The sequence below is a fragment of the Aulonocara sp. 'chitande type north' Nkhata Bay genome, linkage group LG15 (assembly GCF_057382095.1).
Source record: "Aulonocara sp. 'chitande type north' Nkhata Bay isolate Kocher_YH1m ecotype deep benthic linkage group LG15, A_spYH_male_GT1.1, whole genome shotgun sequence".
Taxonomy (NCBI): Eukaryota; Metazoa; Chordata; class Actinopteri; order Cichliformes; family Cichlidae; genus Aulonocara; species Aulonocara sp. 'chitande type north' Nkhata Bay.
Genome location: NC_141358.1, coordinates 35,685,545 through 35,705,419, shown reverse-complemented (window position 1 = coordinate 35,705,419; position 19,875 = coordinate 35,685,545). Strand labels below are relative to the sequence as shown.

At 43.5% G+C, this 19,875-nt stretch overlaps 1 protein-coding gene and 1 long non-coding RNA gene across 3 annotated transcripts in view; one reads left to right on the top strand and one right to left on the bottom strand.

Moving 5' to 3' along the window:
• abca7 (ATP-binding cassette, sub-family A (ABC1), member 7) overlaps positions 1 to 19,875 on the top strand; it is a 30,562-nt gene that overhangs the window by 6,819 nt on the left and 3,868 nt on the right. Inside the window, exons 10-44 of one of the 2 annotated variants that reach the window (XM_086263174.1) lie at positions 123 to 262; positions 665 to 781; positions 881 to 1,078; positions 1,212 to 1,417; positions 1,653 to 1,829; positions 2,931 to 3,153; positions 3,348 to 3,569; positions 3,739 to 3,943; positions 4,209 to 4,322; positions 4,724 to 4,895; positions 5,128 to 5,259; positions 6,002 to 6,141; positions 6,250 to 6,387; positions 6,930 to 7,168; positions 7,333 to 7,390; positions 8,112 to 8,314; positions 9,307 to 9,433; positions 9,538 to 9,561; positions 9,773 to 9,918; positions 10,080 to 10,204; positions 10,313 to 10,414; positions 10,782 to 10,974; positions 11,188 to 11,282; positions 15,610 to 15,642; positions 15,774 to 15,870; positions 16,123 to 16,197; positions 16,325 to 16,494; positions 16,691 to 16,868; positions 17,565 to 17,825; positions 18,051 to 18,174; positions 18,248 to 18,377; positions 18,553 to 18,679; positions 18,853 to 18,915; positions 19,483 to 19,589; positions 19,684 to 19,825. In XM_086263174.1, the coding sequence (XP_086119300.1) occupies positions 123 to 262; positions 665 to 781; positions 881 to 1,078; positions 1,212 to 1,417; positions 1,653 to 1,829; positions 2,931 to 3,153; positions 3,348 to 3,569; positions 3,739 to 3,943; positions 4,209 to 4,322; positions 4,724 to 4,895; positions 5,128 to 5,259; positions 6,002 to 6,141; positions 6,250 to 6,387; positions 6,930 to 7,168; positions 7,333 to 7,390; positions 8,112 to 8,314; positions 9,307 to 9,433; positions 9,538 to 9,561; positions 9,773 to 9,918; positions 10,080 to 10,204; positions 10,313 to 10,414; positions 10,782 to 10,974; positions 11,188 to 11,282; positions 15,610 to 15,642; positions 15,774 to 15,870; positions 16,123 to 16,197; positions 16,325 to 16,494; positions 16,691 to 16,868; positions 17,565 to 17,825; positions 18,051 to 18,174; positions 18,248 to 18,377; positions 18,553 to 18,679; positions 18,853 to 18,915; positions 19,483 to 19,589; positions 19,684 to 19,825 (5,003 nt within the window). Of the gene's footprint in view, positions 1 to 122; positions 263 to 664; positions 782 to 880; positions 1,079 to 1,211; positions 1,418 to 1,652; positions 1,830 to 2,930; positions 3,154 to 3,347; positions 3,570 to 3,738; positions 3,944 to 4,208; positions 4,323 to 4,723; positions 4,896 to 5,127; positions 5,260 to 6,001; positions 6,142 to 6,249; positions 6,388 to 6,929; positions 7,169 to 7,332; positions 7,391 to 8,111; positions 8,315 to 9,306; positions 9,434 to 9,537; positions 9,562 to 9,769; positions 9,919 to 10,079; positions 10,205 to 10,312; positions 10,415 to 10,781; positions 10,975 to 11,187; positions 11,283 to 15,609; positions 15,643 to 15,773; positions 15,871 to 16,122; positions 16,198 to 16,324; positions 16,495 to 16,690; positions 16,869 to 17,564; positions 17,826 to 18,050; positions 18,175 to 18,247; positions 18,378 to 18,552; positions 18,680 to 18,852; positions 18,916 to 19,482; positions 19,590 to 19,683; positions 19,826 to 19,875 lie in introns of both variants that reach the window. The other variant, XM_086263173.1, reaches the window with a different exon arrangement.
• On the bottom strand, positions 9,411 to 15,245 carry LOC147313537 (uncharacterized). Its single transcript, XR_015124947.1, has 3 exons — positions 15,107 to 15,245; positions 10,892 to 11,004; positions 9,411 to 10,371 (listed from the first exon to the last, which is right to left on the bottom strand). It is a non-coding gene; the product is annotated as an uncharacterized LOC147313537 (long non-coding RNA).

Here is a 19,875-nt window from a genome sequence, read left to right as displayed (position 1 = left end):
GAGGCCTTGATCCTTCTGTACTTCAGGGTGCACTTGCACCACTTAAATCAACACAACCCCACTGAGAAACACCTGTGTTGTTTAACGATTGTCCTGCTTGGTGGGTTTTTTGCTTCCTGCAGCTCCCTTCTGTAAAAATCTGATCCAGGCGCTGGAGTCCAACCCTTTGTCTCGCATTGTGTGGAGAGGAATCAAACCTTTGTTCATAGGAAAACTCCTCTACACACCCAACACTCCTGCAATCCAGCAAGTTATGAAAGAGGTACAGCAATCTTATACTCACTGTTTTATAAACAGAAGGTGTCTTCAGACCAGGATGTTTTAGGTTTTCATCCACAAAATTCAAACAATTTCCACAGTGTTTTTTTTTTGTTCCTGTCTTCCTCCCCCCAACACCAACTACTCAGGGCACGTGGTTGCCCCTCCCTGGAGGTCTCTTCCTGTTAAAAAGGAGTTTTTCCTCTCCACGCTTGCCAAGTGTTTGCTCATAGAGGATTGTCTGATAGTTGGGGTTTTCCTTGTGTTATTTTAAGGTCTTTATCTTACAATATGACATTATATGAAAAAAAATTAAATTAAAAAGGAAACCTTGACTAATATTACCTTCTGTAAGATGTGTCAGACGTGACTTCTTAAGCTAACTTTAAGTTCGGTTCCGCTGAAGGTGAACAAAACATTTGAAGACCTGCAGATTATCCAGGAGCTAAATGAAGCCTGGCTTGAGGTGGGACCACAAATCAAGAGCTACATGGAGACCAGTGTGGAGGTTAAGATGCTACAGGTCAGACTTTCTCTCACTACAAGAGGAAAGAGTGAAATATATAGCATTTTTCAGCATTTTTCAGTCATAATAATGTGTCTGTGTATGTGTTTGCGATAGGATTTGTTAAGGCAGCCAGAGATTGCAGTACTGGTTAACCTGCGTTTGGAAGACACACCCTGGACAGCTTCACGCATCGCACGCTTCCTATCGACACCCTCTCCAGATATCCCACGGAGGCCCGGAGCGCCGCTGACCTGGCTGGACATCTACAATGACATAAACCAAACTATCTCCACTCTTGCACAAGTCACAGAGGTTCTCCTCCTTTGCTGTTATTTATTTTTAAATATTAATAAAATAGAAAAGTGAAGTTTGCTTAAAGCCTAATTCCACCTTCCTTGTGATTGTCTGTTTATATCTTCTGCATGTTTTCCTTCGTCTCCTGCAGTGCTTCTCTCAAAACAAACTGGAGGGGCTGGAAACTGAGGGTCAGCTGATTGAAAGAGCGCTGGAACTACTAGAGGACAGGCAGTTCTGGGCAGGTGTTGTTTTCCTGCTGCCCAACACTTCCTCGTCTGAGCTGCCCCCACATGTCACATACAAGATCCGTATGGACATTGATGATGTGACCCGCACCAGCAAGCTCAAAGACCGGTACTGAGAAGTACTGTTCCTGTTATAGTTCATTACTATCAGCAGTAGCTTATTCCTTTTAACCAACACTTTACAGCAGTTAAACACAGGGCTGCTCCTGCTGTTATTGTTTGTTCTGGATAATGCTGTAATTAAACTAACCATACTGAGACAGCCTCATCATGAAACAAGGAAGACCTTAGGACGGTTTCTCTAGCACTTTAATTCTTGATTTCATGATTTCTTTTAACTTCAGGTTTTGGGATCCGGGTCCAGCTGCTGACCCCTTCAGTGACATGCGTTATATTTGGGGTGGTTTCGTGTATGTTCAAGACCTGGTGGAGAGAGCGGTGAGCCGAGTGCTTACCGGGATTCGACAGACTACCGGCATCTACGTCCAGCAGATGCCCTACCCCTGCTATGTGGACGATGTGTGAGTGGCGTGCAGTTGTAAATGGATGTTGTGAACTTTCTTGATCTATAGTCGAGTTTTTCGTCTAGAGCAGCTGTAGGTGAGGAGAGAGAGTTATGCTGGATCCGAACAGAACTGAGAGGTCTCTGTTTAACCTGTCAGCCCCTGTCTCTGTGTTTCTGAGATAGCTGAATCTGCTGTCCTTGAGGGGAAACATTAAGCCATGACAACGAGGAAAATCTCTTTCATATCTCAAATTTATTCTCTTCCTTTTCAGTCATTCTGTAGATTTTTGCTTGGGATCATAAACTCGTAACTCAATTTGGGCCGAGCTTTAGCTGTAAGCAAATGGCTTCACATCTGACTCTAGAATACTTTGGTGGAGAGATGAGTTCATGGTCAACTCGGTGATTGCAAGGTGGACAGGCACCGTGGCTACCAAAAAAGTGTAAACCACTACTCCACCATCACCATGACCAGTTGGTTTAAGGTGTTAGTGCTGATGTGCTGTGTTTGGTTTTTGCCAGATGTGGTCCTGTGCATCGTGGCCAAACATCTCCGATTTGGTCTTTCCAAAGGACATTGTTCCAGAAGTCTTGTAACTTTGCAAACCAGCTTTGTGCTATCATCCCTTCCAAACAAGCCACACTTGTTCCATCCTTTTCTAATTCTGCTTTTATAAACTAACTTAAGCTAACTTATAAACTAATACTAAATGTATTAGAAAAATCATTAGAAGTAGTAGAACTAGTAGTACCTTTACTAAAGAAACCTGCTGAAGAGAGAAGCTGGAGAATAAACATGGACAAAAAGATAATTATAGGCACGATCCAAACAGAGTTAAAAAAAAATGTATAGAAAAAACCCAACTTAATATTTTACAGTGAGCTTGGTTTTTGGAAGCTGAGTATAATATCAGAGTGCAACAAGATCAGCTTCTTGTAATAACAAGTTGAGTGTCTGGGAGTTTCCGAGTTCATTTGATAGGGCTGTTGGAGTGCAGCTCAGGAAAGCCTTCATAATTGTCACATTTTTGTGTTTAACACTTGCTGCTGTAGCCTTCCGTGTATCACTGGTTTAACATCAGCACACACATTTCGTCTTTGGTTATTTTCCCTACAGTTTTCTTCGAGTGCTAAACCGCTCTCTGCCGCTTTTCATGACACTGGCGTGGATCTACTCTGTGGCCATGATCATCAAAGGTGTGGTGTACGAGAAGGAGGCGAGGCTGAAGGAAACCATGAGGATCATGGGTCTAGGAACTGGGACACTTTGGTTCAGCTGGTTCATCAGCAGCATAGTGCCATTCCTGGTTTCTGCGGCACTGCTCATCGCTCTGCTCAAGGCAAGATGATGATCCGTCATCACACGCACACTACATTGCAACCCTGTAGGCTGAACAGGAAAATGTGAACATCACAAAGTCTGCAGTCATATTTTTTTTAAGTAATGAGAGAATTTTTCTAGTGGAAATGATTTGTGTATTAAAGTGTTTTATAGTTTCTCGTGATGACTAACATGTTTTGGGTTTTTTTGCAGTGGGGCGACATCTTGCCGTACAGCAACCCAGCCGTTATTTTTTTCTTCCTCACAGCTTTTGCCACCGCCACCATCATGCAGTGTTTCCTCATCAGCACCTTCTTTTCAAAGGCCAACCTGTCAGCTGCCTGCGGGGGACTCATCTACTTCGGACTCTACCTGCCTTACGTCCTGTGTGTCGCCTGGAGAGACCACCTCAACAGCACACACCGAATCTTAGCTGTAAGTAAAAAAAATGATAGGGTGCAGTCATCAGGGAACATTTTATAGGGAAAAGGAATCCCTTAATTGTTAAATATGAGCATGGGCCTTATGTGAGATTGCTTAGTTTTATTTATGAATGTCAGTCAATGATTTAACAGGGTGTAATGTGACTGTCTGTTTCTCTCAGAGTTTCCTTTCTCCTGTGGCCTTTGGCTTTGGTTGTGAGTATTTCTCTCAGTATGAAGAGCAAGGTGTGGGCATTCAGTGGTACAACCTGCACTCCAGCCCTGTGGAGGGAGACCGATACAGCTTCACTGTCTCCATAGTTATGTTGTATGTGGATGCCTTCATCTATGCCATCGCTGCCTGGTACATCGAAGCAGTGTTTCCTGGTATGGATGTTTCCTGCTTTATCTTAGCTATGCTGTAGATATTTTACATCTGTTTATCTGTTAAAAAGTGCGAGACGACCACGGTCTTCTGTCCTGTGTCTCAAACTGGAAGCTTTTGTTTGTGTTTCACTTTATGTGTTTAGTTCAGAGACAAACTAAAGTTGTTCAGTGGCATAACATTGTAGCCACCACTGGCTATCTTTTTAAACACTGTAATGTTATCCTTTGGATGAATGTGTGCATAAGTTTGTGTTTTATACACCAGGTGAGTATGGGATCCCCAGGCCATGGTACTTCATCTTTCAGCTCAACTACTGGGGAGGTGTTCCCCTTGAAGCAGGCATGCCGATCCCCCCTGCACCTACAGAACAGAATGAAGGTACTGTTTCATTTTGCACTGCAGGTTCCCAAAGGAAGGCTCATTACTGTCACTTATCGTTTATATAAGGTGCTTTTTTATTGGACAGAGTTTTAGTAACCTGTCATCCTGCACCGTGATGACTTTTGAGCTCAGCTCTTTATGCCAGTTTAAAGACATTCCTGGCAAATGAAGTTTTAAGACCATTAAGTACAAATCAAGGTAATGAGATGAGACTATAAGCCAATTAATTAAAACGATTTTAGAAAACAAGGAGACTGAAGTTGAGCCTAGACCCATAATCCTTTTCAATTTGTTTTTTGTGTTCTTGCATTTGTTTTGTTGTTTTAAGGCATAATAATGTGCTGTTTTCCCTTCGCATATTCACAGATTTAATATTGCCTCTTTATACCTGTAATTAGATCACATTGAACCAGAACCCAGTAACATGATTCTGGGCGTAAGCATCAGAAATCTGGTGAAAATCTACAAGAAGGGGGGGAAACTGGCCGTAAACCACCTGAACCTGAAGTTCTATGAGGGGCAGATCACTTCTTTCCTGGGCCACAATGGAGCCGGCAAAACCACCACCATGTAAGAGCAGCTAGCTGAAAGTTAGACTGTGGATCACAAACATAATTTACATGCAGAATTTTTGGAGCTTCATTAACTGAAATGTGGTTTTACAAACAAAGCTGTGGCTGTGCGGCTTCAAATTTTAAAATCACATTAGAATAAATGGTTAATGAGAGATGTGATTGTAGTTTCATGTAGATGGCACGTTGGGTCAGTATGGTTTTTTTTTAATGTGTCTGATGTTTGATAGATCTGTCCTGACCGGTCTGTTCCCACCCACCTCTGGGACCGTGTACATCAAAGGGATGGACATCCGCCATGACATGGACCTCATCAGGAGGACGCTGGGAGTTTGTCCCCAGCACAACGTCCTGTTTGACATGTAAGGCCTGCTCACAAGCTCTGATTGCAACTGATTTTATGTAGCTTGCATGTAGCTTCTTAAGTGGTTATTGTAATTTATTAAATTTATTTTCCTGATTGTTTAATGAAATGAAACACTTTAATTAGGAAAGAAAACTACCAAATTAGCTGTTTTGGCTATTCTTTAGCTTATAAATCGTTTCATGTTAGCTGAAAGTCAAAAAATTGAAATTTAATGAAACTTGTTTTACATCATTTGCACTCAGGTGCCTTTTAGAACTTGTTTTTTCACTTGTGGTTGAACATAATTTAAAAAGAGACAACAATGTACACTTCACTTGGGAAGGAATTGAGCTGTGAAAATTCTCACAGCTCTCTGTAGATGCAGATAAACTGTCAAACTGCATTTACAAGACTCCAAGGGCTATGTTTGTGACACGCGTCGCCTTTCATCACGTCACAATTGTAAACCAAAGTAAACGGCTAACATCATGCTGAAGTGGCCTCTGATTATCTTCGGGTGGCCCAGCCAAAGACTTAATCCCTATACACATTGATGGCAAGACCAGACGATGGCACTTAACAGATGCTTGAAGACATCTGCCAGGAAGAAGAATAAACAGCCTTTATTGAGACATACAAGGCCCGAGCTGCAACGTGTTGAAACAACGTTCAGAATACCTTTTTTTTTTTTTATAGTGTAGACTGTTTTGATCAGATTTCTATTAAAGAGATATTTTCATATTTTCTCCTTCTTTCAGGCTGACGGTAGAGGAGCATGTGTGGTTTTATGGCTGTATGAAGGGTTTGTCTGAAGCAGAGGTGAAGGCGGAGCTGGACACTTTGCTGGAGGATGTCGGCCTCCTGCACAAGCGACACGAACAGACCAAAAACCTTTCAGGTAAAGTTACTAGTTTAACTCCAGTGTGTTGAGACTTTATGAATGAAAAACAACAGGTTTGTTTTTCAGTCAGTTTTCTTTTCAAGCTTGAAATTTTCCATTTGTCAGGCGGCATGCAGAGGAAGCTGTCTGTGGCGATAGCGTTTGTCGGAGGCTCAAAGGTGGTCGTCCTGGATGAACCTACAGCTGGGGTTGACCCGTACTCCCGCAGAGGGATCTGGGACCTGCTGCTCAAATACCGCAAAGGTGCTGTGAACAGTGTTTTCTGATCAGGGTTTGAGGGTGAGAAGAAAGCACATTTTAGCCAGGAGACTAAACGGTCATTTGTTGGTTCTTTGTTTAAAGATAACATTCTTCTTGTTATGTTTAGTGGGAAACATGAAACCAAAAAGCAGACTAGCAGGCAAACTTAATAAACAGTAAAACTAGCCTTTATTTAGGCGAGACATAAAAATCCAACAAGCAGCAGAAACACAAAGGCTATTGATTCAAGTGGGGTGGAAAACACAGGCAGGCAAAGATGTGATTTAAGTGCACACTAGGGTAGTTGATGGCAATGGAAGACACCAGGGAACACATCTGAAACTAATCAGGGGAAAACAAGACAAAAGAACTAAAACTAAGTACAATGCACACAGGACAGGACAAATAAAACGGGAAGTAATTGAGCAAAGGAACCTTGATCCACATCTCTGTAAAGCCTGGATATGCTTGTCTTTCTTTCGAGATCTTTATTCTGAGACTTATAAGAAAATAAATCCCACTAACGTGCTCTCTTTCCCCCTCAGACCGGACCATCATCCTGTCCACCCACTACATGGACGAGGCAGAGTTGTTAGGTGACCGGATCGCCATCATCTCTCAGGGGAAGCTGTGCTGCTGTGGCTCACCGCTCTTCCTTAAATCCCAGCTGGGGTCTGGCTACTACCTCACTGTGGTGAAGAGGGAAGGACTGGACACCAGCACTCCCAGTAATTTCAGTATTTCCACCAGTACCAGCTCCAACAAGCTCCCTCCTCTCATCAAGGTTTGTTTTCATTTATATTCATCATAAAAATGAAAGCAAATTTAAAGTTTTAATTCTTTATCTATTACCTTGCTGTTATATAGTTTTTATAATTTGCACATAAGTTTAAAGAAAGCACAGAAATGTGGAGTACTGAAAGAACCGTTCTCTGCTCTATGTTTCAGGACAGCGACTCGTCACTGAGTGAAGACACCGGGCTGGGAAGTGAGGATAGCAGCTCATGTGAGTGTAAACTACATTAATTGATCATTAGCAAGGTTGAGCACCAATGTAAAAGCAGACGTTTTGGTGGTTTGTTGGTCTGGAGCAAAGAAACTGCAATTATCATTTGCAGATGAGACCGAAACAAAAATATTAGCGCCACATTTGCGAAAACAAAGCACAACATTTCAGTACAAACACCTCATATCAACTGTCAGCACAGTGGTGGAGGGGTGATGATTTGAGCTTATTTTGAAGCCACGGGATGTGGCCATCACACCAAAAGCTTGGTCAAAACAAGAAAATGATCTCAGGACAACAGAACAGCTGAAAAACTGAAGAATCGAGGCTTTGCACTCGCCAAGTCCAGACCTCAACCTGATTGAAATGCTGTGACCTGTGCATAAATGAATGCACACAAACATCAATGAACTAAAGCAATTTTGTAATAAAAGTGGGTTTAAAATTCACCCACAACAATTTGAGAGACTGATAAAGTCTTATAGGAAATGGTTATTTCCATTTCTTGCTGTTAAGCTGGTTCTACAAACTATTTAGTCGTGGGCTGTGTCCGTGGACTTCCTCCTGTTTTGCATTAAACCTCTGAAGTTGCATTTTGTCGGGTTTATGTGTAGCTTTAAATATGTAGCTTACAATAGGAGAGACTGAAAATGTTGAGTACATGTTTGAAAACATCTTTAGAAGCAATTTAAAATCACATTCATCATCATCTTCATGGCAGATTTGGCAGCTTTGCTGTCGCTGGTTCAACACCACATCCCTGGCGCCAGACTGGTGCAGGAGTCTAGACGTGAGGCGGTGATCAACCTGCCACAGACGGCCGCCAAAGACAGCAGCCTGGCCATCCTACTGATCGCACTGGACCAGAGACTGACTGAACTGGGAATCAGCAGCTACGGGCTGTCAGACAGCACGCTGGAGGAGGTGAGACAACGTTACAGTTACATTTCCCAGTTATATCACTGGAAAATATGAAACTAGGTCAGTGAGTGCTTGGTTGTGATAAAACTAGTATAAAAATCTCCTATTACACAGTAATCGATATAGTGAATGCACGGTCCACAAGGGTGACGTAAAAGTAAACTGATTGAATGGCGTATTATCCGTCTCTTCAGGAAGGCTGGATATTTGTGGAGCTGCCAGTAACAGGCTTAATATTAGCCTTCGATTAGCACTGATAGCAGATTTGTGGAGCCTGATAAGTCACATTTGCATGATTTACCTTCTCACTCTCTGCTCCTTTGCAAGGTTTCTGGATGCTCCCTTCACTGCCACCTGCTGTCTGCAGCTTACACCGTTAAGGAAATGCCTCAGTTTGAACTTAAAATTGCTTTGGCTGAGTTTTTATAAGAAACTCCTGCAACAGAGTGGAGTATCAAATGTCCTTTAACCCTTGTATGGTGTTCGGGTCTGTGAGACCCGTGTTCAGTTTTTTTCAAAAGAAAAATTAAACAATTAATTATTTTTTCACGTGTAAATGTGTTGTGTCTTTCCACTCACTCCACTTGATTATAACTGATTTATTTATAACATTTTATATAAAAGAAAAACGAGAAGCACATTAATTCATAAATGTGATCTAACAAAGGTAAAGGGAAAAAATTAACCATGTTTGCTGTTCATATGTCTTGTAATTGGGATGAAGTAAACATCTGTTGAGTAATTTAACATAAAATTGTTTGATAGTGTTAATTTGGAAAGCCAAAACTCTAGCGGGTCCACCAGACCCATGAACACTGGCTGAGTAACAAAAATACGAACACCACACAAGGGTTAAGACATTGTAGATTTCCACTGTTTCCACAAATAAAACGTTGTGGGGTTTATTTATTGTTTCTTTGTTTTCGTTTTCACACTCTTTGAAAGAGTGCCTTATTGTGCATGTACGGAGGATTTAAATTTAAAGTATTTTCCAGATCTTTCTGCGGGTGGCCGAGGAGACAGGTGTGGACACTGAAGCAGAGGTGCAGCCTGAATCACCCCACAGCCAGCAGCCGTCAGGACAGGGAACTGATGGCCATCCTCTAGATGAAGCAGAAACAGGTGTGTGTGTGTGTATACGCACACAATCACACACATATCACATATCATGCACATGTAAGTGTTCTGTTTCCCCTTGTGACTGTTTGTTTCCAAAATGCTGCCAGGAAGGAAAAAGCCTCATAGAAAAGGTACTCTCAGCTCGCAATTGGCTGAAAATAATTATTAGATGAGATTCATTTTTTTCAGTAGAATTTAAGTGAAATGCAAAAAAAGTAGACGTAAATTATGACATTTCAGTTTTTTTCTCTGGTTTATTTGGATGTGTCTAGGTCCAAGTATTTATCAGTTAAATGTACATTAACAGTCCAGGTTCTCACATTGTGTTTTTCTTGTCAGCAGAACCTCAGGAGACAGACCTGCTGAATGGCGATGGCCACGGTGGGGTGCCTGCAACTGGCTGGTGGCTGACATGGCAGCAGCTGAGAGCGCTCTTCATCAAACGCTGGCTTTACGCTCGGAGGAGCCGTCGGGGAATCTTTGCCCAGGTTAGACTATCTGTCAGCAGCTGACTAAAATATCCACCCACTTCTACCGCTATGCCTTTTTCTTTGAAATTAGCTGCTTGTCATTAGCTACATGTTGCAGAATGATAGTTATTCTGAAACATAGACGGATATCTTTAAGGACGTCTCGATTTGTGCCTCAGATCGTTCTCCCTGCTGTATTTGTGCTGATCGCCCTGCTCTTCAGCCTTATTGTTCCTCCTTTTGGGAAGTACCCTGCCCTGCAGTTGCATCCCTGGATGTACGGCGAGCAGTACACCTTCTTCAGGTACCCCACATTGAGTCGTAACTGCCTACAAAAGCTCCCTCGGCATTTTGTTTCTGTTATTGAGCATATTATTGAGGAATTCTTTCATCTGTGTTTTTATATTCACAGCAACGATGATCCTGGAAACCCAGCCATGGAGAATCTGCTTGAAGCTCTCCTTGACCAGCCTGGATTTGGTACCAAGTGCATGGAAAAGGAGGACAACATGACGTAAGATCATCCCATTGAACTGGTTTCAGTGGTATTTATGGAGGCAGTAGTAAAGATAGAAGGACTTGTGGTGCTGAGACATCATGATGTTAAATACAGTGTATTAGGCACCAGAAAATATTTATTTTCCTTACACAGATATTACTGCTGTGGCTAAAATGTATGCACGTTTTCCTCAGGTTTTCAGAAAGTGTCGGTTTTAGTTTGGTTACAGAGTGGTTAGACAATATAAAACCTCCAGTGGCATTCAGCTGAAATTGCATCTCTCTATAAGTAAACATATAGATTTGAGTAAATCTGCGTACTTTTTTTAATATTTTCACTGCACATCGATGACTATGACACCAAAACTGTCTTCTCCCTGCAGGGATCCTCAGTGTGAAGCTGGGCGGGGTGGTTTATTCATGAGGCCACAGTTATCTTACTCTACCTGGGACATATTCAGCAGAGGCAACTGGAGCAGAGACAGACCCTCACCTGAATGTCAGTGCAGCACAGAAGACGTCTACCGAATGCTCCCCGAGTGTCCTGAGGGTGCTGGAGGGCTTCCGCCTCCACAGGTCAGCGCGGGCTCAATCAGGACTGATTTACTGTAACACAGTGATCAGATCTCTGCACCATCAGAAAATATCACCAGTTAACTCATAACAGAACCAACATTATCTGAATTTTTGTCATGAAATGTTTGTTTTCGTTAAATACTGTAGACTATGTCTGTACTGTACTGGACCCCAGTGCTTTCAACTGACCCATTGCAGTTTTTTATTTTTCAGATTAAAAGGCCGACTGGAGACATCCTGCAAAATCTGACAAGTTATAACATCTCAGATTACCTGGTGAAGACCTACTCTCAAATCCTTAAGAAAAGGTACTTCATTAACTCAACACAATAAAAATATACATATAGCTATTAGGGGTGCAACGATACACAAAATTCACAGTTCGGTTCGGTTCGATACTTTGGTGTCACGGTTCGATATTTTTTTCGATACAAAAAAAAGTTCATGCCTTTTTAATTTGTCATTTATTAAAATTATAAATATATATTTTAACTCAAAAGTACAGTTTTTAAATTTAATGTTGCTGAAACAAAAGTAATTAAAAAATCTGATTGAGGAATCACTCATCTTTGGAAAAGAGAGTTTATTACAGAGAAATGGCTCTTTCCAAAATAAAAGTTATACTATACGCTTCTTCTGGGCTATATTCTCAGCAGCATATTGTAGCGGGTCAGGGCTGTTCGGGGTTCTGTTTGTACAGTTATGTTTTGTTTATGTTGCCATAGTGACGGGTGACGCCCTCTCGCTGCGACGGTGTGTCCTTCCGGGGTCAGAGGGCGCCCTGTGTGTTGTTGTTGCTGTGCGGTTGCCGCGCTGAGCAGTTAGCTAGCGGTAGTGTTCTTCTGCAGATGTCAATAAACGGCTGTGCTCCCTGGCTAGCTCACGGGAAGCAAGACCAAACGACACCTCCGTCTCCTCCTTGTCTAAGCTCGCCACATTGGTGTCAGAAGCGGGATGATGGTGGCACCCCATGTTCTGACCCGAGTGACTTTTCCCCCGCGGGTAGTGAAGAAGGCACCTGGACATTTGCAAAGTGAAAGCAAAAAACAAGCGCAAAGTCAAACGCGATTTCAATATGTCACATATTGACAGTGGCTCACCGATGCCAATGACATAACTACCCAGCTACATTTCCGAAAGAATGCAAAAGCATTGACATATATTTTTTCTTCCTACAATAGCCCGACGGGCAGGGCAGAGATAGATTTTGGTAGCCCGACTGGAAAAATCGCTAGCCCCGGGACGTCGGGCTAGCGATTTTGCAAGCCCTGTGTTACAGGCATGGCCCTTTAAGGATGAAGCCTGATGGGAAATGTATTCGGGATGTGTGTTAGCGGGACTGCCTTGTGTGTGTGTGTGTGTGTGTGTGTGTGTGTGTGTGTGTGTGTGTGTGTAGAGAGAGAGCGGAGAAGGGGAAAAAGTAACGGTTAGCTACAGAAGGAAAGAAAATAAATAAAAGGAATATAATAACTCCCTCGACAGCCAGAGTTGTGTCGGCGATGCTCGCTGTGAGTAAACTGTTTCAGCCCACTGTACGCGGTGTTCGTGCCTTAGAGAAGAAATAAAGTTCGGTGAAGCAGTTTCCTACGCCTCCTTCGATCTTTTTGCTAGCGGAGTTGACCTGTATAGTAAGCTGTTGCCGGCTACGAGTCAGTTACGGAACCTTCAAGTAACTGCCAGAGGTTTCCTTACTACGGTTCGGGGCCGCGGATCTGGCGCGGTAACACCTGTATCTGATTGAGGAATCACTCATCTTTGGAAAAGAGTTTATTACAGAGAAATGGCTCTTTCCAAAATAAAAGTTATACTATACGCTTCTTCTGGGCTATATTCTCAGCAGCATATTGTAGCGGGTCAGGGCTGTTTGGGGTTCTGTTTGTACGTTATGTTTTGTTTATGTTGCCATAGTGACGGGTGACGCCCTCTCGCTGCGACGGTGTGTCCTTCCGGGGTCAGAGGGCGCCCTGTGTGTTGTTGTTGCTGTGCGGTTGCCGCGCTGAGCAGTTAGCTAGCGGCAGTGTTCTTCTGCAGATGTCAATAAACGGCTGTGCTCCCTGGCTAGCTCACGGGAAGCAAGACCAAACGACACCTCCGTCTCCTCTTGTCTGAGCTCGCCACATTGGTGTCAGAAGTGGGATGATGGTGGCAGCCCATGTTCTGACCCGAGTGACTTTTCCCCCGCCGGTCGTGACCGGCCGGTGCGCCAAAAGAATTCACCTGGACATTTGCAGGACTTTGTGTGGGGCAATGGGGTCGTCGGGGACGACTGACCCCTTAGGTGGGGGCTATGTAGCGGGTCAGGGCTGTTCGGGGTTCTGTTTGTATAGTTATGTTTTGCTTATGTTGCCATAGTGACGGGTGACGCCCTCTCGCTGCGACGGTGTGTCCTTCCGGGGTCAGAGGGCGCCCTGTGTGTTGTTGTTGCTGTGCGGTTGCCGCGCTGAGCAGTTAGCTAGCGGTAGTGTTCTTCTGCAGATGTCAATAAACGGCTGTGCTCCCTGGCTAGCTCACGGGAAGCAAGACCAAACGACACCTCCGTCTCCTCCTTGTCTAAGCTCGCCACATTGGTGTCAGAAGCGGGATGATGGTGGCACCCCATGTTCTGACCCGAGTGACTTTTCCCCCGCGGGTAGTGAAGAAGGCACCTGGACATTTGCAAAGTGAAAGCAAAAAACAAGCGCAAAGTCAAACGCGATTTCAATATGTCACATATTGACAGTGGCTCACTGATGCCAATGACATAACTACCCAGCTACATTTCCGAAAGAATGCAAAAGCATTGACATATATTTTTCTTCCTACAATAGCCCGACTGGCAGGGCAGAGATAGATTTTGGTAGCCCGACTGGAAAAATCGCTAGCCCCGGGACGTCGGGCTAGCGATTTTGCAAGCCCTGTGTTACAGGCATGGCCCTTTAAGGATGAAGCCTGATGGGAAATGTATTCGGGATGTGTGTTAGCGGGACTGCCTGGTGTGTGTGTGTGTGTGTGTGTGTGTGTGTGTGTGTGTGTGTGTGTGTGTGTGTGTGTGTGAAGAGAGAGAGCGGAGAAGGGGAAAAAGTAACGGTTAGCTACAGAAGGAAAGAAAATAAATAAAAGGAATATAATAACTCCCTCGACAGCCAGAGTTGTGTCGGCGATGCTGCTGTGAGTAAACTGTTTCAGCCCACTGTACGCTGTGTTCGTGCCTTAGAGAAGAAATAAAGTTCGGTGAAGCAGTTTCCTACGCCTCCTTCGATCTTTTTGCTAGCGGAGTTGACCTGTATAGTAAGCTGTTGCCGGCTACGAGTCAGTTACGGAACCTTCAAGTAACTGCCAGAGGTTTCCTTACTACGGTTCGGGGCCGCGGATCTGGCGCGGTAACACCTGTATCTGATTGAGGAATCACTCATCTTTGGAAAAGAGTTTATTACAGAGAAATGGCTCTTTCCAAAATAAAAGTTATACTATACGCTTCTTCTGGGCTATATTCTCAGCAGCATATTGTAGCGGGTCAGGGCTGTTTGGGGTTCTGTTTGTATAGTTATGTTTTGTTTATGTTGCCATAGTGACGGGTGACGCCCTCTCGCTGCGACGGTGTGTCCTTCCGGGGTCAGAGGGCGCCCTGTGTGTTGTTGTTGCTGTGCGGTTGCCGCGCTGAGCAGTTAGCTAGCGGCAGTGTTCTTCTGCAGATGTCAATAAACGGCTGTGCTCCCTGGCTAGCTCACGGGAAGCAAGACCAAACGACACCTCCGTCTCCTCTTGTCTGAGCTCGCCACAATATTAAACATATCAGGTCCCCATAAGGAGAATCATGTGCTAACGGCTGTCTAAATGACCCGGGTAAAGTTTGTAGCATGCATGCTTGTTGTTTTTGTCTGCTAACACTTGTCTTTGCACTAGGATGATGTCAGCGTAAATGTGCAGTCATATTCGTTGTGTTCCCACTAGTGCTGTCAGCGTTAATCTCGTTGAAATGAGGATAACGCCACAACACGGCAAGTCTCCGTTAACGAGCTACCCCTGCGTGGGGCTAGACGGCTAACACGTTAACGAGCTAACTGCGCGCTAACACACTAGTTCCCACCCATGTAATTGAGCATTGCGTGGCACATCCAACATACTGTTTTACTTTAGTCCATGACGCGCTTACCTTCAGGGTCATACGTCACATGAAAACCAAAATAATTCCAAACGCCAGATCTGAATGAGGGTGGGGGAGGTTCAATTTGCCATGTTGCAAGGAGAGCTTAACTTCTGTCTCGCTAGCTTGCCCTGCGCTCTTCCTTCTGATGATGCTGTCTGTGTTGAGCGCTCAGTGGATCTGCGCTCGACAGTGCAGCCTAGGTGGAGTAGTCGAACGCAGATTCACTGAGCGCTCAACACAGACAGCATCATCAGAAGGAAAGTTGATAAAATAAATTGCAAATTTTGTATTGTTCGATACATATGCGTACCGAACCGAAAGCACTGTATCGAACGGTTCAATATCAATACGAGTATCGTTGCACCCCTAATAGCTATCATTAATTTTGATCCCAATTGACCGAACACTTCACAGTATTCATAAATGTCTTTATAAACTTTGACTGATTTGCATTTTTCCATCATGAATATAACTCTGTGATCGCTTCTCTCTCTCTCTGCCTTTAATAGCCTAAAAACCAAGAAGTGGGTGAATGAATTCAGGTAAGCTGTTAAATTACACTAATATACAAAATATCTGCTCTATTTAACTGTGATATTTCTTTAAATGCTTTGAACTGTTTTAAATGAACTCGGTTGAACCACCTTTGTATTATTTCTAAAATGTATCACAGATACGGAGGCTTCTCCCTCGGAGGCAGAGCTGTATCTCAAACCCAATATCTCCAAGACTCGGTCATGGCCATCAGGACTCGTTTCCGAGTCCCACAGGTACAGAGAGCCTTAAGATGAGTGCTTTAATAAGACTAATTTTTTTTTTCTACCTTTACAGAGAGAAAAGCAGGGAAAATGGAAGTAAAATATTTAAAAGGGCTGGAAGTTCTACTGCTGGTGCCAGGAAAAGCTAGTCCTGACCAGAGCACCGGCTAATAACAATAAAAAGCTTCACCCACCATCCCCCACACCACATGATTCCCCATTAAAGCCGTCAACACTGAGAGTCTGCTTTTTGCTTCATCACAGAACAGTTCACTGGGAAACCTGCTGCACAGACTCCCAGAGGTCTTAGGAGGGCTGAACAGTGAAAACAATGTGAAGGTAAATGAGCGTCTTTTTATCTGTCTTTGTGTCTTCTGTTTGTTTTTCCCCAGACTTTAAAGAAAGCGATGTAGGTGATGCGTCCAGATATTTGTGTCTGCTCAAACGCTCTCTTTTCTGTGCTCAGGTGTGGTACAACAACAAAGGCTGGCACGCCATGGTGTCATTTGTCAATGTGATGAACAACGGCCTGCTGAGAGCGAGTCTGCCGCCAGGTCCTGAGAGGAGGAAGCACGGCATCACTGCCTACAATCACCCACTCAACCTCACCAAGGAGCAGCTCACTGAAGTAGCCATGTTAGTTCACTGCTGTGGAGAGTTCAAGTTCACCAGTTTGGCTCTTGTGCTCGTTGTATTAGTTCTGTTTATGTGAGGGGGAAGATTAGAGTGGATTTAAACTCTGCACTGTTGTAAAAAAATATTTTATTTTTTTTCTTTTAAAATAAAGAGGTCCACAGTCCTCTGATGTGTTTTTCTCTGCTTTCTCCTTCAGGATGACTACATCGGTGGATGTCCTGGTTTCCATCTGTGTGATCTTTGCCATGTCCTTCGTGCCGGCCAGTTTCGTCCTTTTTCTGATCGAGGAGCGAGTCAGCAAAGCTAAACACCTGCAGTTTGTCAGCGGGGTCAAACCGATTCTCTACTGGCTGGCCAACTTTACCTGGGACATGGTCAGTACAGCTCGAGATAGAAGAAGTTAACTGTCCTCACTCAGACAGATTTGTATGCATCAGTGTAAGTCAGGAAGTTTCATCAATCCATTTACTACTGTAAAGGGTACTGTCACTGTAAAGACCATTACACACAGCATTGAGCAATAATGAGCTGGTCCTGATGTTTCTGAACAAGACAAGGAAGAAACTGAGATTTCACGGTTTGATCCAGGAGTTGCAGCTGTATCACGGTGCTTTCGCACACATTTCAGGATGTCGGTGGGACAGTTTGAGCTCTCGTTGGCTTCCACATCTGAGGAAGCAGAGACATAAGTTCAGAGACCTGATTGACCTGGAGAAGCGTCTAGCTGTGTGTCTGAAGTAAAATAGTATTATTTTACTGTTTGTGGATCCAATACATGTTTTGAGCTACGAGCGCTCTTGTTGCCAAATGCAGTGGTCAGATTGATCAATGCTGTTTATTCAGACCCAAAGAAATCAGAAAATTCAAGCTCAGTATGAAAAAATAAATGTCCAGGGAAATTACTGAGCATGAATAGTTGCATTGAGAATCGTCCCAGAAACATTTTTAACACGAAATATTTGTACAGATTTTACATGTCAGGTGTGTAAAGGCCTTTAGACTATCATCACATACTTGACTAGATAAAAATCCAGGCTCAGGATAGTTTTCCCTTTTTTCTTTGTTTCCAGTTAAACTACACCATTCCTGCTATCATGGTGGTGCTGATTTTCATCAGTTTCCAGCAGCAGTCATACGTTTCTGAGACCAACCTGCCCGCTCTTATCCTGCTCCTCCTGTTCTACGGGTGGTCCATAACCCCTCTTATGTACCCAGCATCCTTTGTGTTCACTGTCCCAAGCACAGCTTATGTATTTTTGACCTCCATCAACCTCTTCATTGGAATCAACGGCAGCATCGCCACCTTCGTCCTGGAGCTGTTTGTAGATGAGGTAAATTTTACGCAGGCGTGAAGTTCAATTACTTCTTCACCTGTGTTCTAGGAATAAGTAAGGCATAAATATATGTAAATAACAGTAACTATGCTTTAACCCTCTTGTTTTACATTTTCTTAACTAAGGAAATGTTCCTTAAAATATTTCTCTGCAGTAGAAACATAATTTTGTTTAATGCACCTTTAACTAATACATCATATGTGAATGATTTTGTCTTTCCAGTATCTGAACGAGGTGAACAGAATCCTGAAGAAGGTGTTTTTAATCTTCCCTCATTTTTGTTTGGGACGAGGACTTATCGACATGGCCAAAAACCAGGCCATGGTGGATGCGTTCAAAAGACTGGGTACATACTAGTCAGCCTCAAGAGTTATTTGCTCTTACAAAGACTAAATATAGATGTAATGTCTCTCCTCCAGGTACCAAACCAAGCCTGGACCCCCTTCAGTGGGACTTTGTAGGAAAGAACCTTTTTGCAATGGCAGTAGAAGGTGTCGTCTTCTTCATCTTTACCATACTCCTTCAGTACAAATTCTTCATCCGCTACAGGTAAAAAAAATAAATAAATAAATCTATTTTTAACGTTCTCTGCACTCGTTTCTCAGGTTGTTTCCCTTTTCCTTCCTCTTATTGCTGCCGTGCAAGTGTGTCAGTTTAATGGATAGAAATTCTAAAATCAAATAAAAGTGGGATCTGTGAGTTGGTTGCTTGTGTGTTTGTTCAGGCCTTGGTGGACTAAGCCTGAGTTGCCTCCTCTTGGTCCAGAGGATGAGGATGTTGCGAGAGAGCGAGAGAGGGTCAAAAGTGGGAAAGCACACTCAGACATCCTCACCATGATCGACCTGAGCAAGGTACAACGTGCAGGAAATGTAAACGCTGAACTTGTTTAGGTCACTAATTAACTCTACTGCAGCTAAATGTTTCTCATTCGAGAGACTCTCACTGATGAGCTGTCCTCCTCCTACACTGACACAGAGTGGTGAATTTCAGCTTAAGTGTAACAAATAAGCTTCTTGTTGTTCAGGTTTATAAAGCCGGCAGAAAGCCAGCCGTAGACCGTCTTTGCCTCGGGATTCCTCGCAGCGAGGTGAGGGATCTGCGCACCAGTGATTGTGAAGACACACACCCCCTTTGGCTGTCAGCTCTGTGTTCTTTAGCCATGTAGTTACAGCCACATTATCACAGGGACTGTTTTATGATATTGTAAATGCAACTTGAGGTACTGCTTTTCACCACTGTAACTGCTATTTATACTTTCACATGTAGTCAGAATCAGAAAGGGTTTTATTGCCAAATGTTGAGCAGATTTACAACATTAGGAAATTGCTGCGGTGCTTCAGTGCAAACAAACCGTCATAAATTACGCTTAAATAGACATGAAAATAAAAATAAGAATAAGAATTAAAAGTGCTAAGTAGATAGATATATACACATGAGTGCAGGTGGTGATCAGTGCCAAACATGGAATGATGCAGTGAACAGTGTAGTGCTGCAGTATCTAAAAATACCATCGTTACTAGCAATGGACCTACTTTTTCTATAGTTGCTTCTGCTAGTAAAAGCTTCTGTTATCTTATGACTTAATAACTGAGCTGTGTGTATATAAATAGAGATGTTTGTAGTAGCATACTGCTCTTATGTCTCTGCCGTCCAGTGTTTTGGGCTGCTTGGGGTCAACGGAGCTGGGAAGACGTCAACATTTCGGATGCTAACTGGAGATACACCTGTCACTCATGGAGAGGCTTTCCTCAGCCAGCACAGGTACAAAGCGTGTCTGCTGCAGTGACTTCAGCCCCTACAGAACTACTATTGTACCAAACCACAGATATTGCATCAGCTATTTCTCTGCTCTCAGTGTGCTGACAGAAATGGAGCGGGTCCACCAGCTGATGGGTTACTGCCCACAGTTCGATGCCATCAGCGACCTGCTCACAGGTCGGGAACATCTGGAGCTGTACGCCCGCCTGCGGGGGGTGCCAGAGGAGTTCGTCTCTAAGGTGGTGTAAAATTCCCAAGCTAAAGTTTTATGAAGGAAGATATGCTGAAG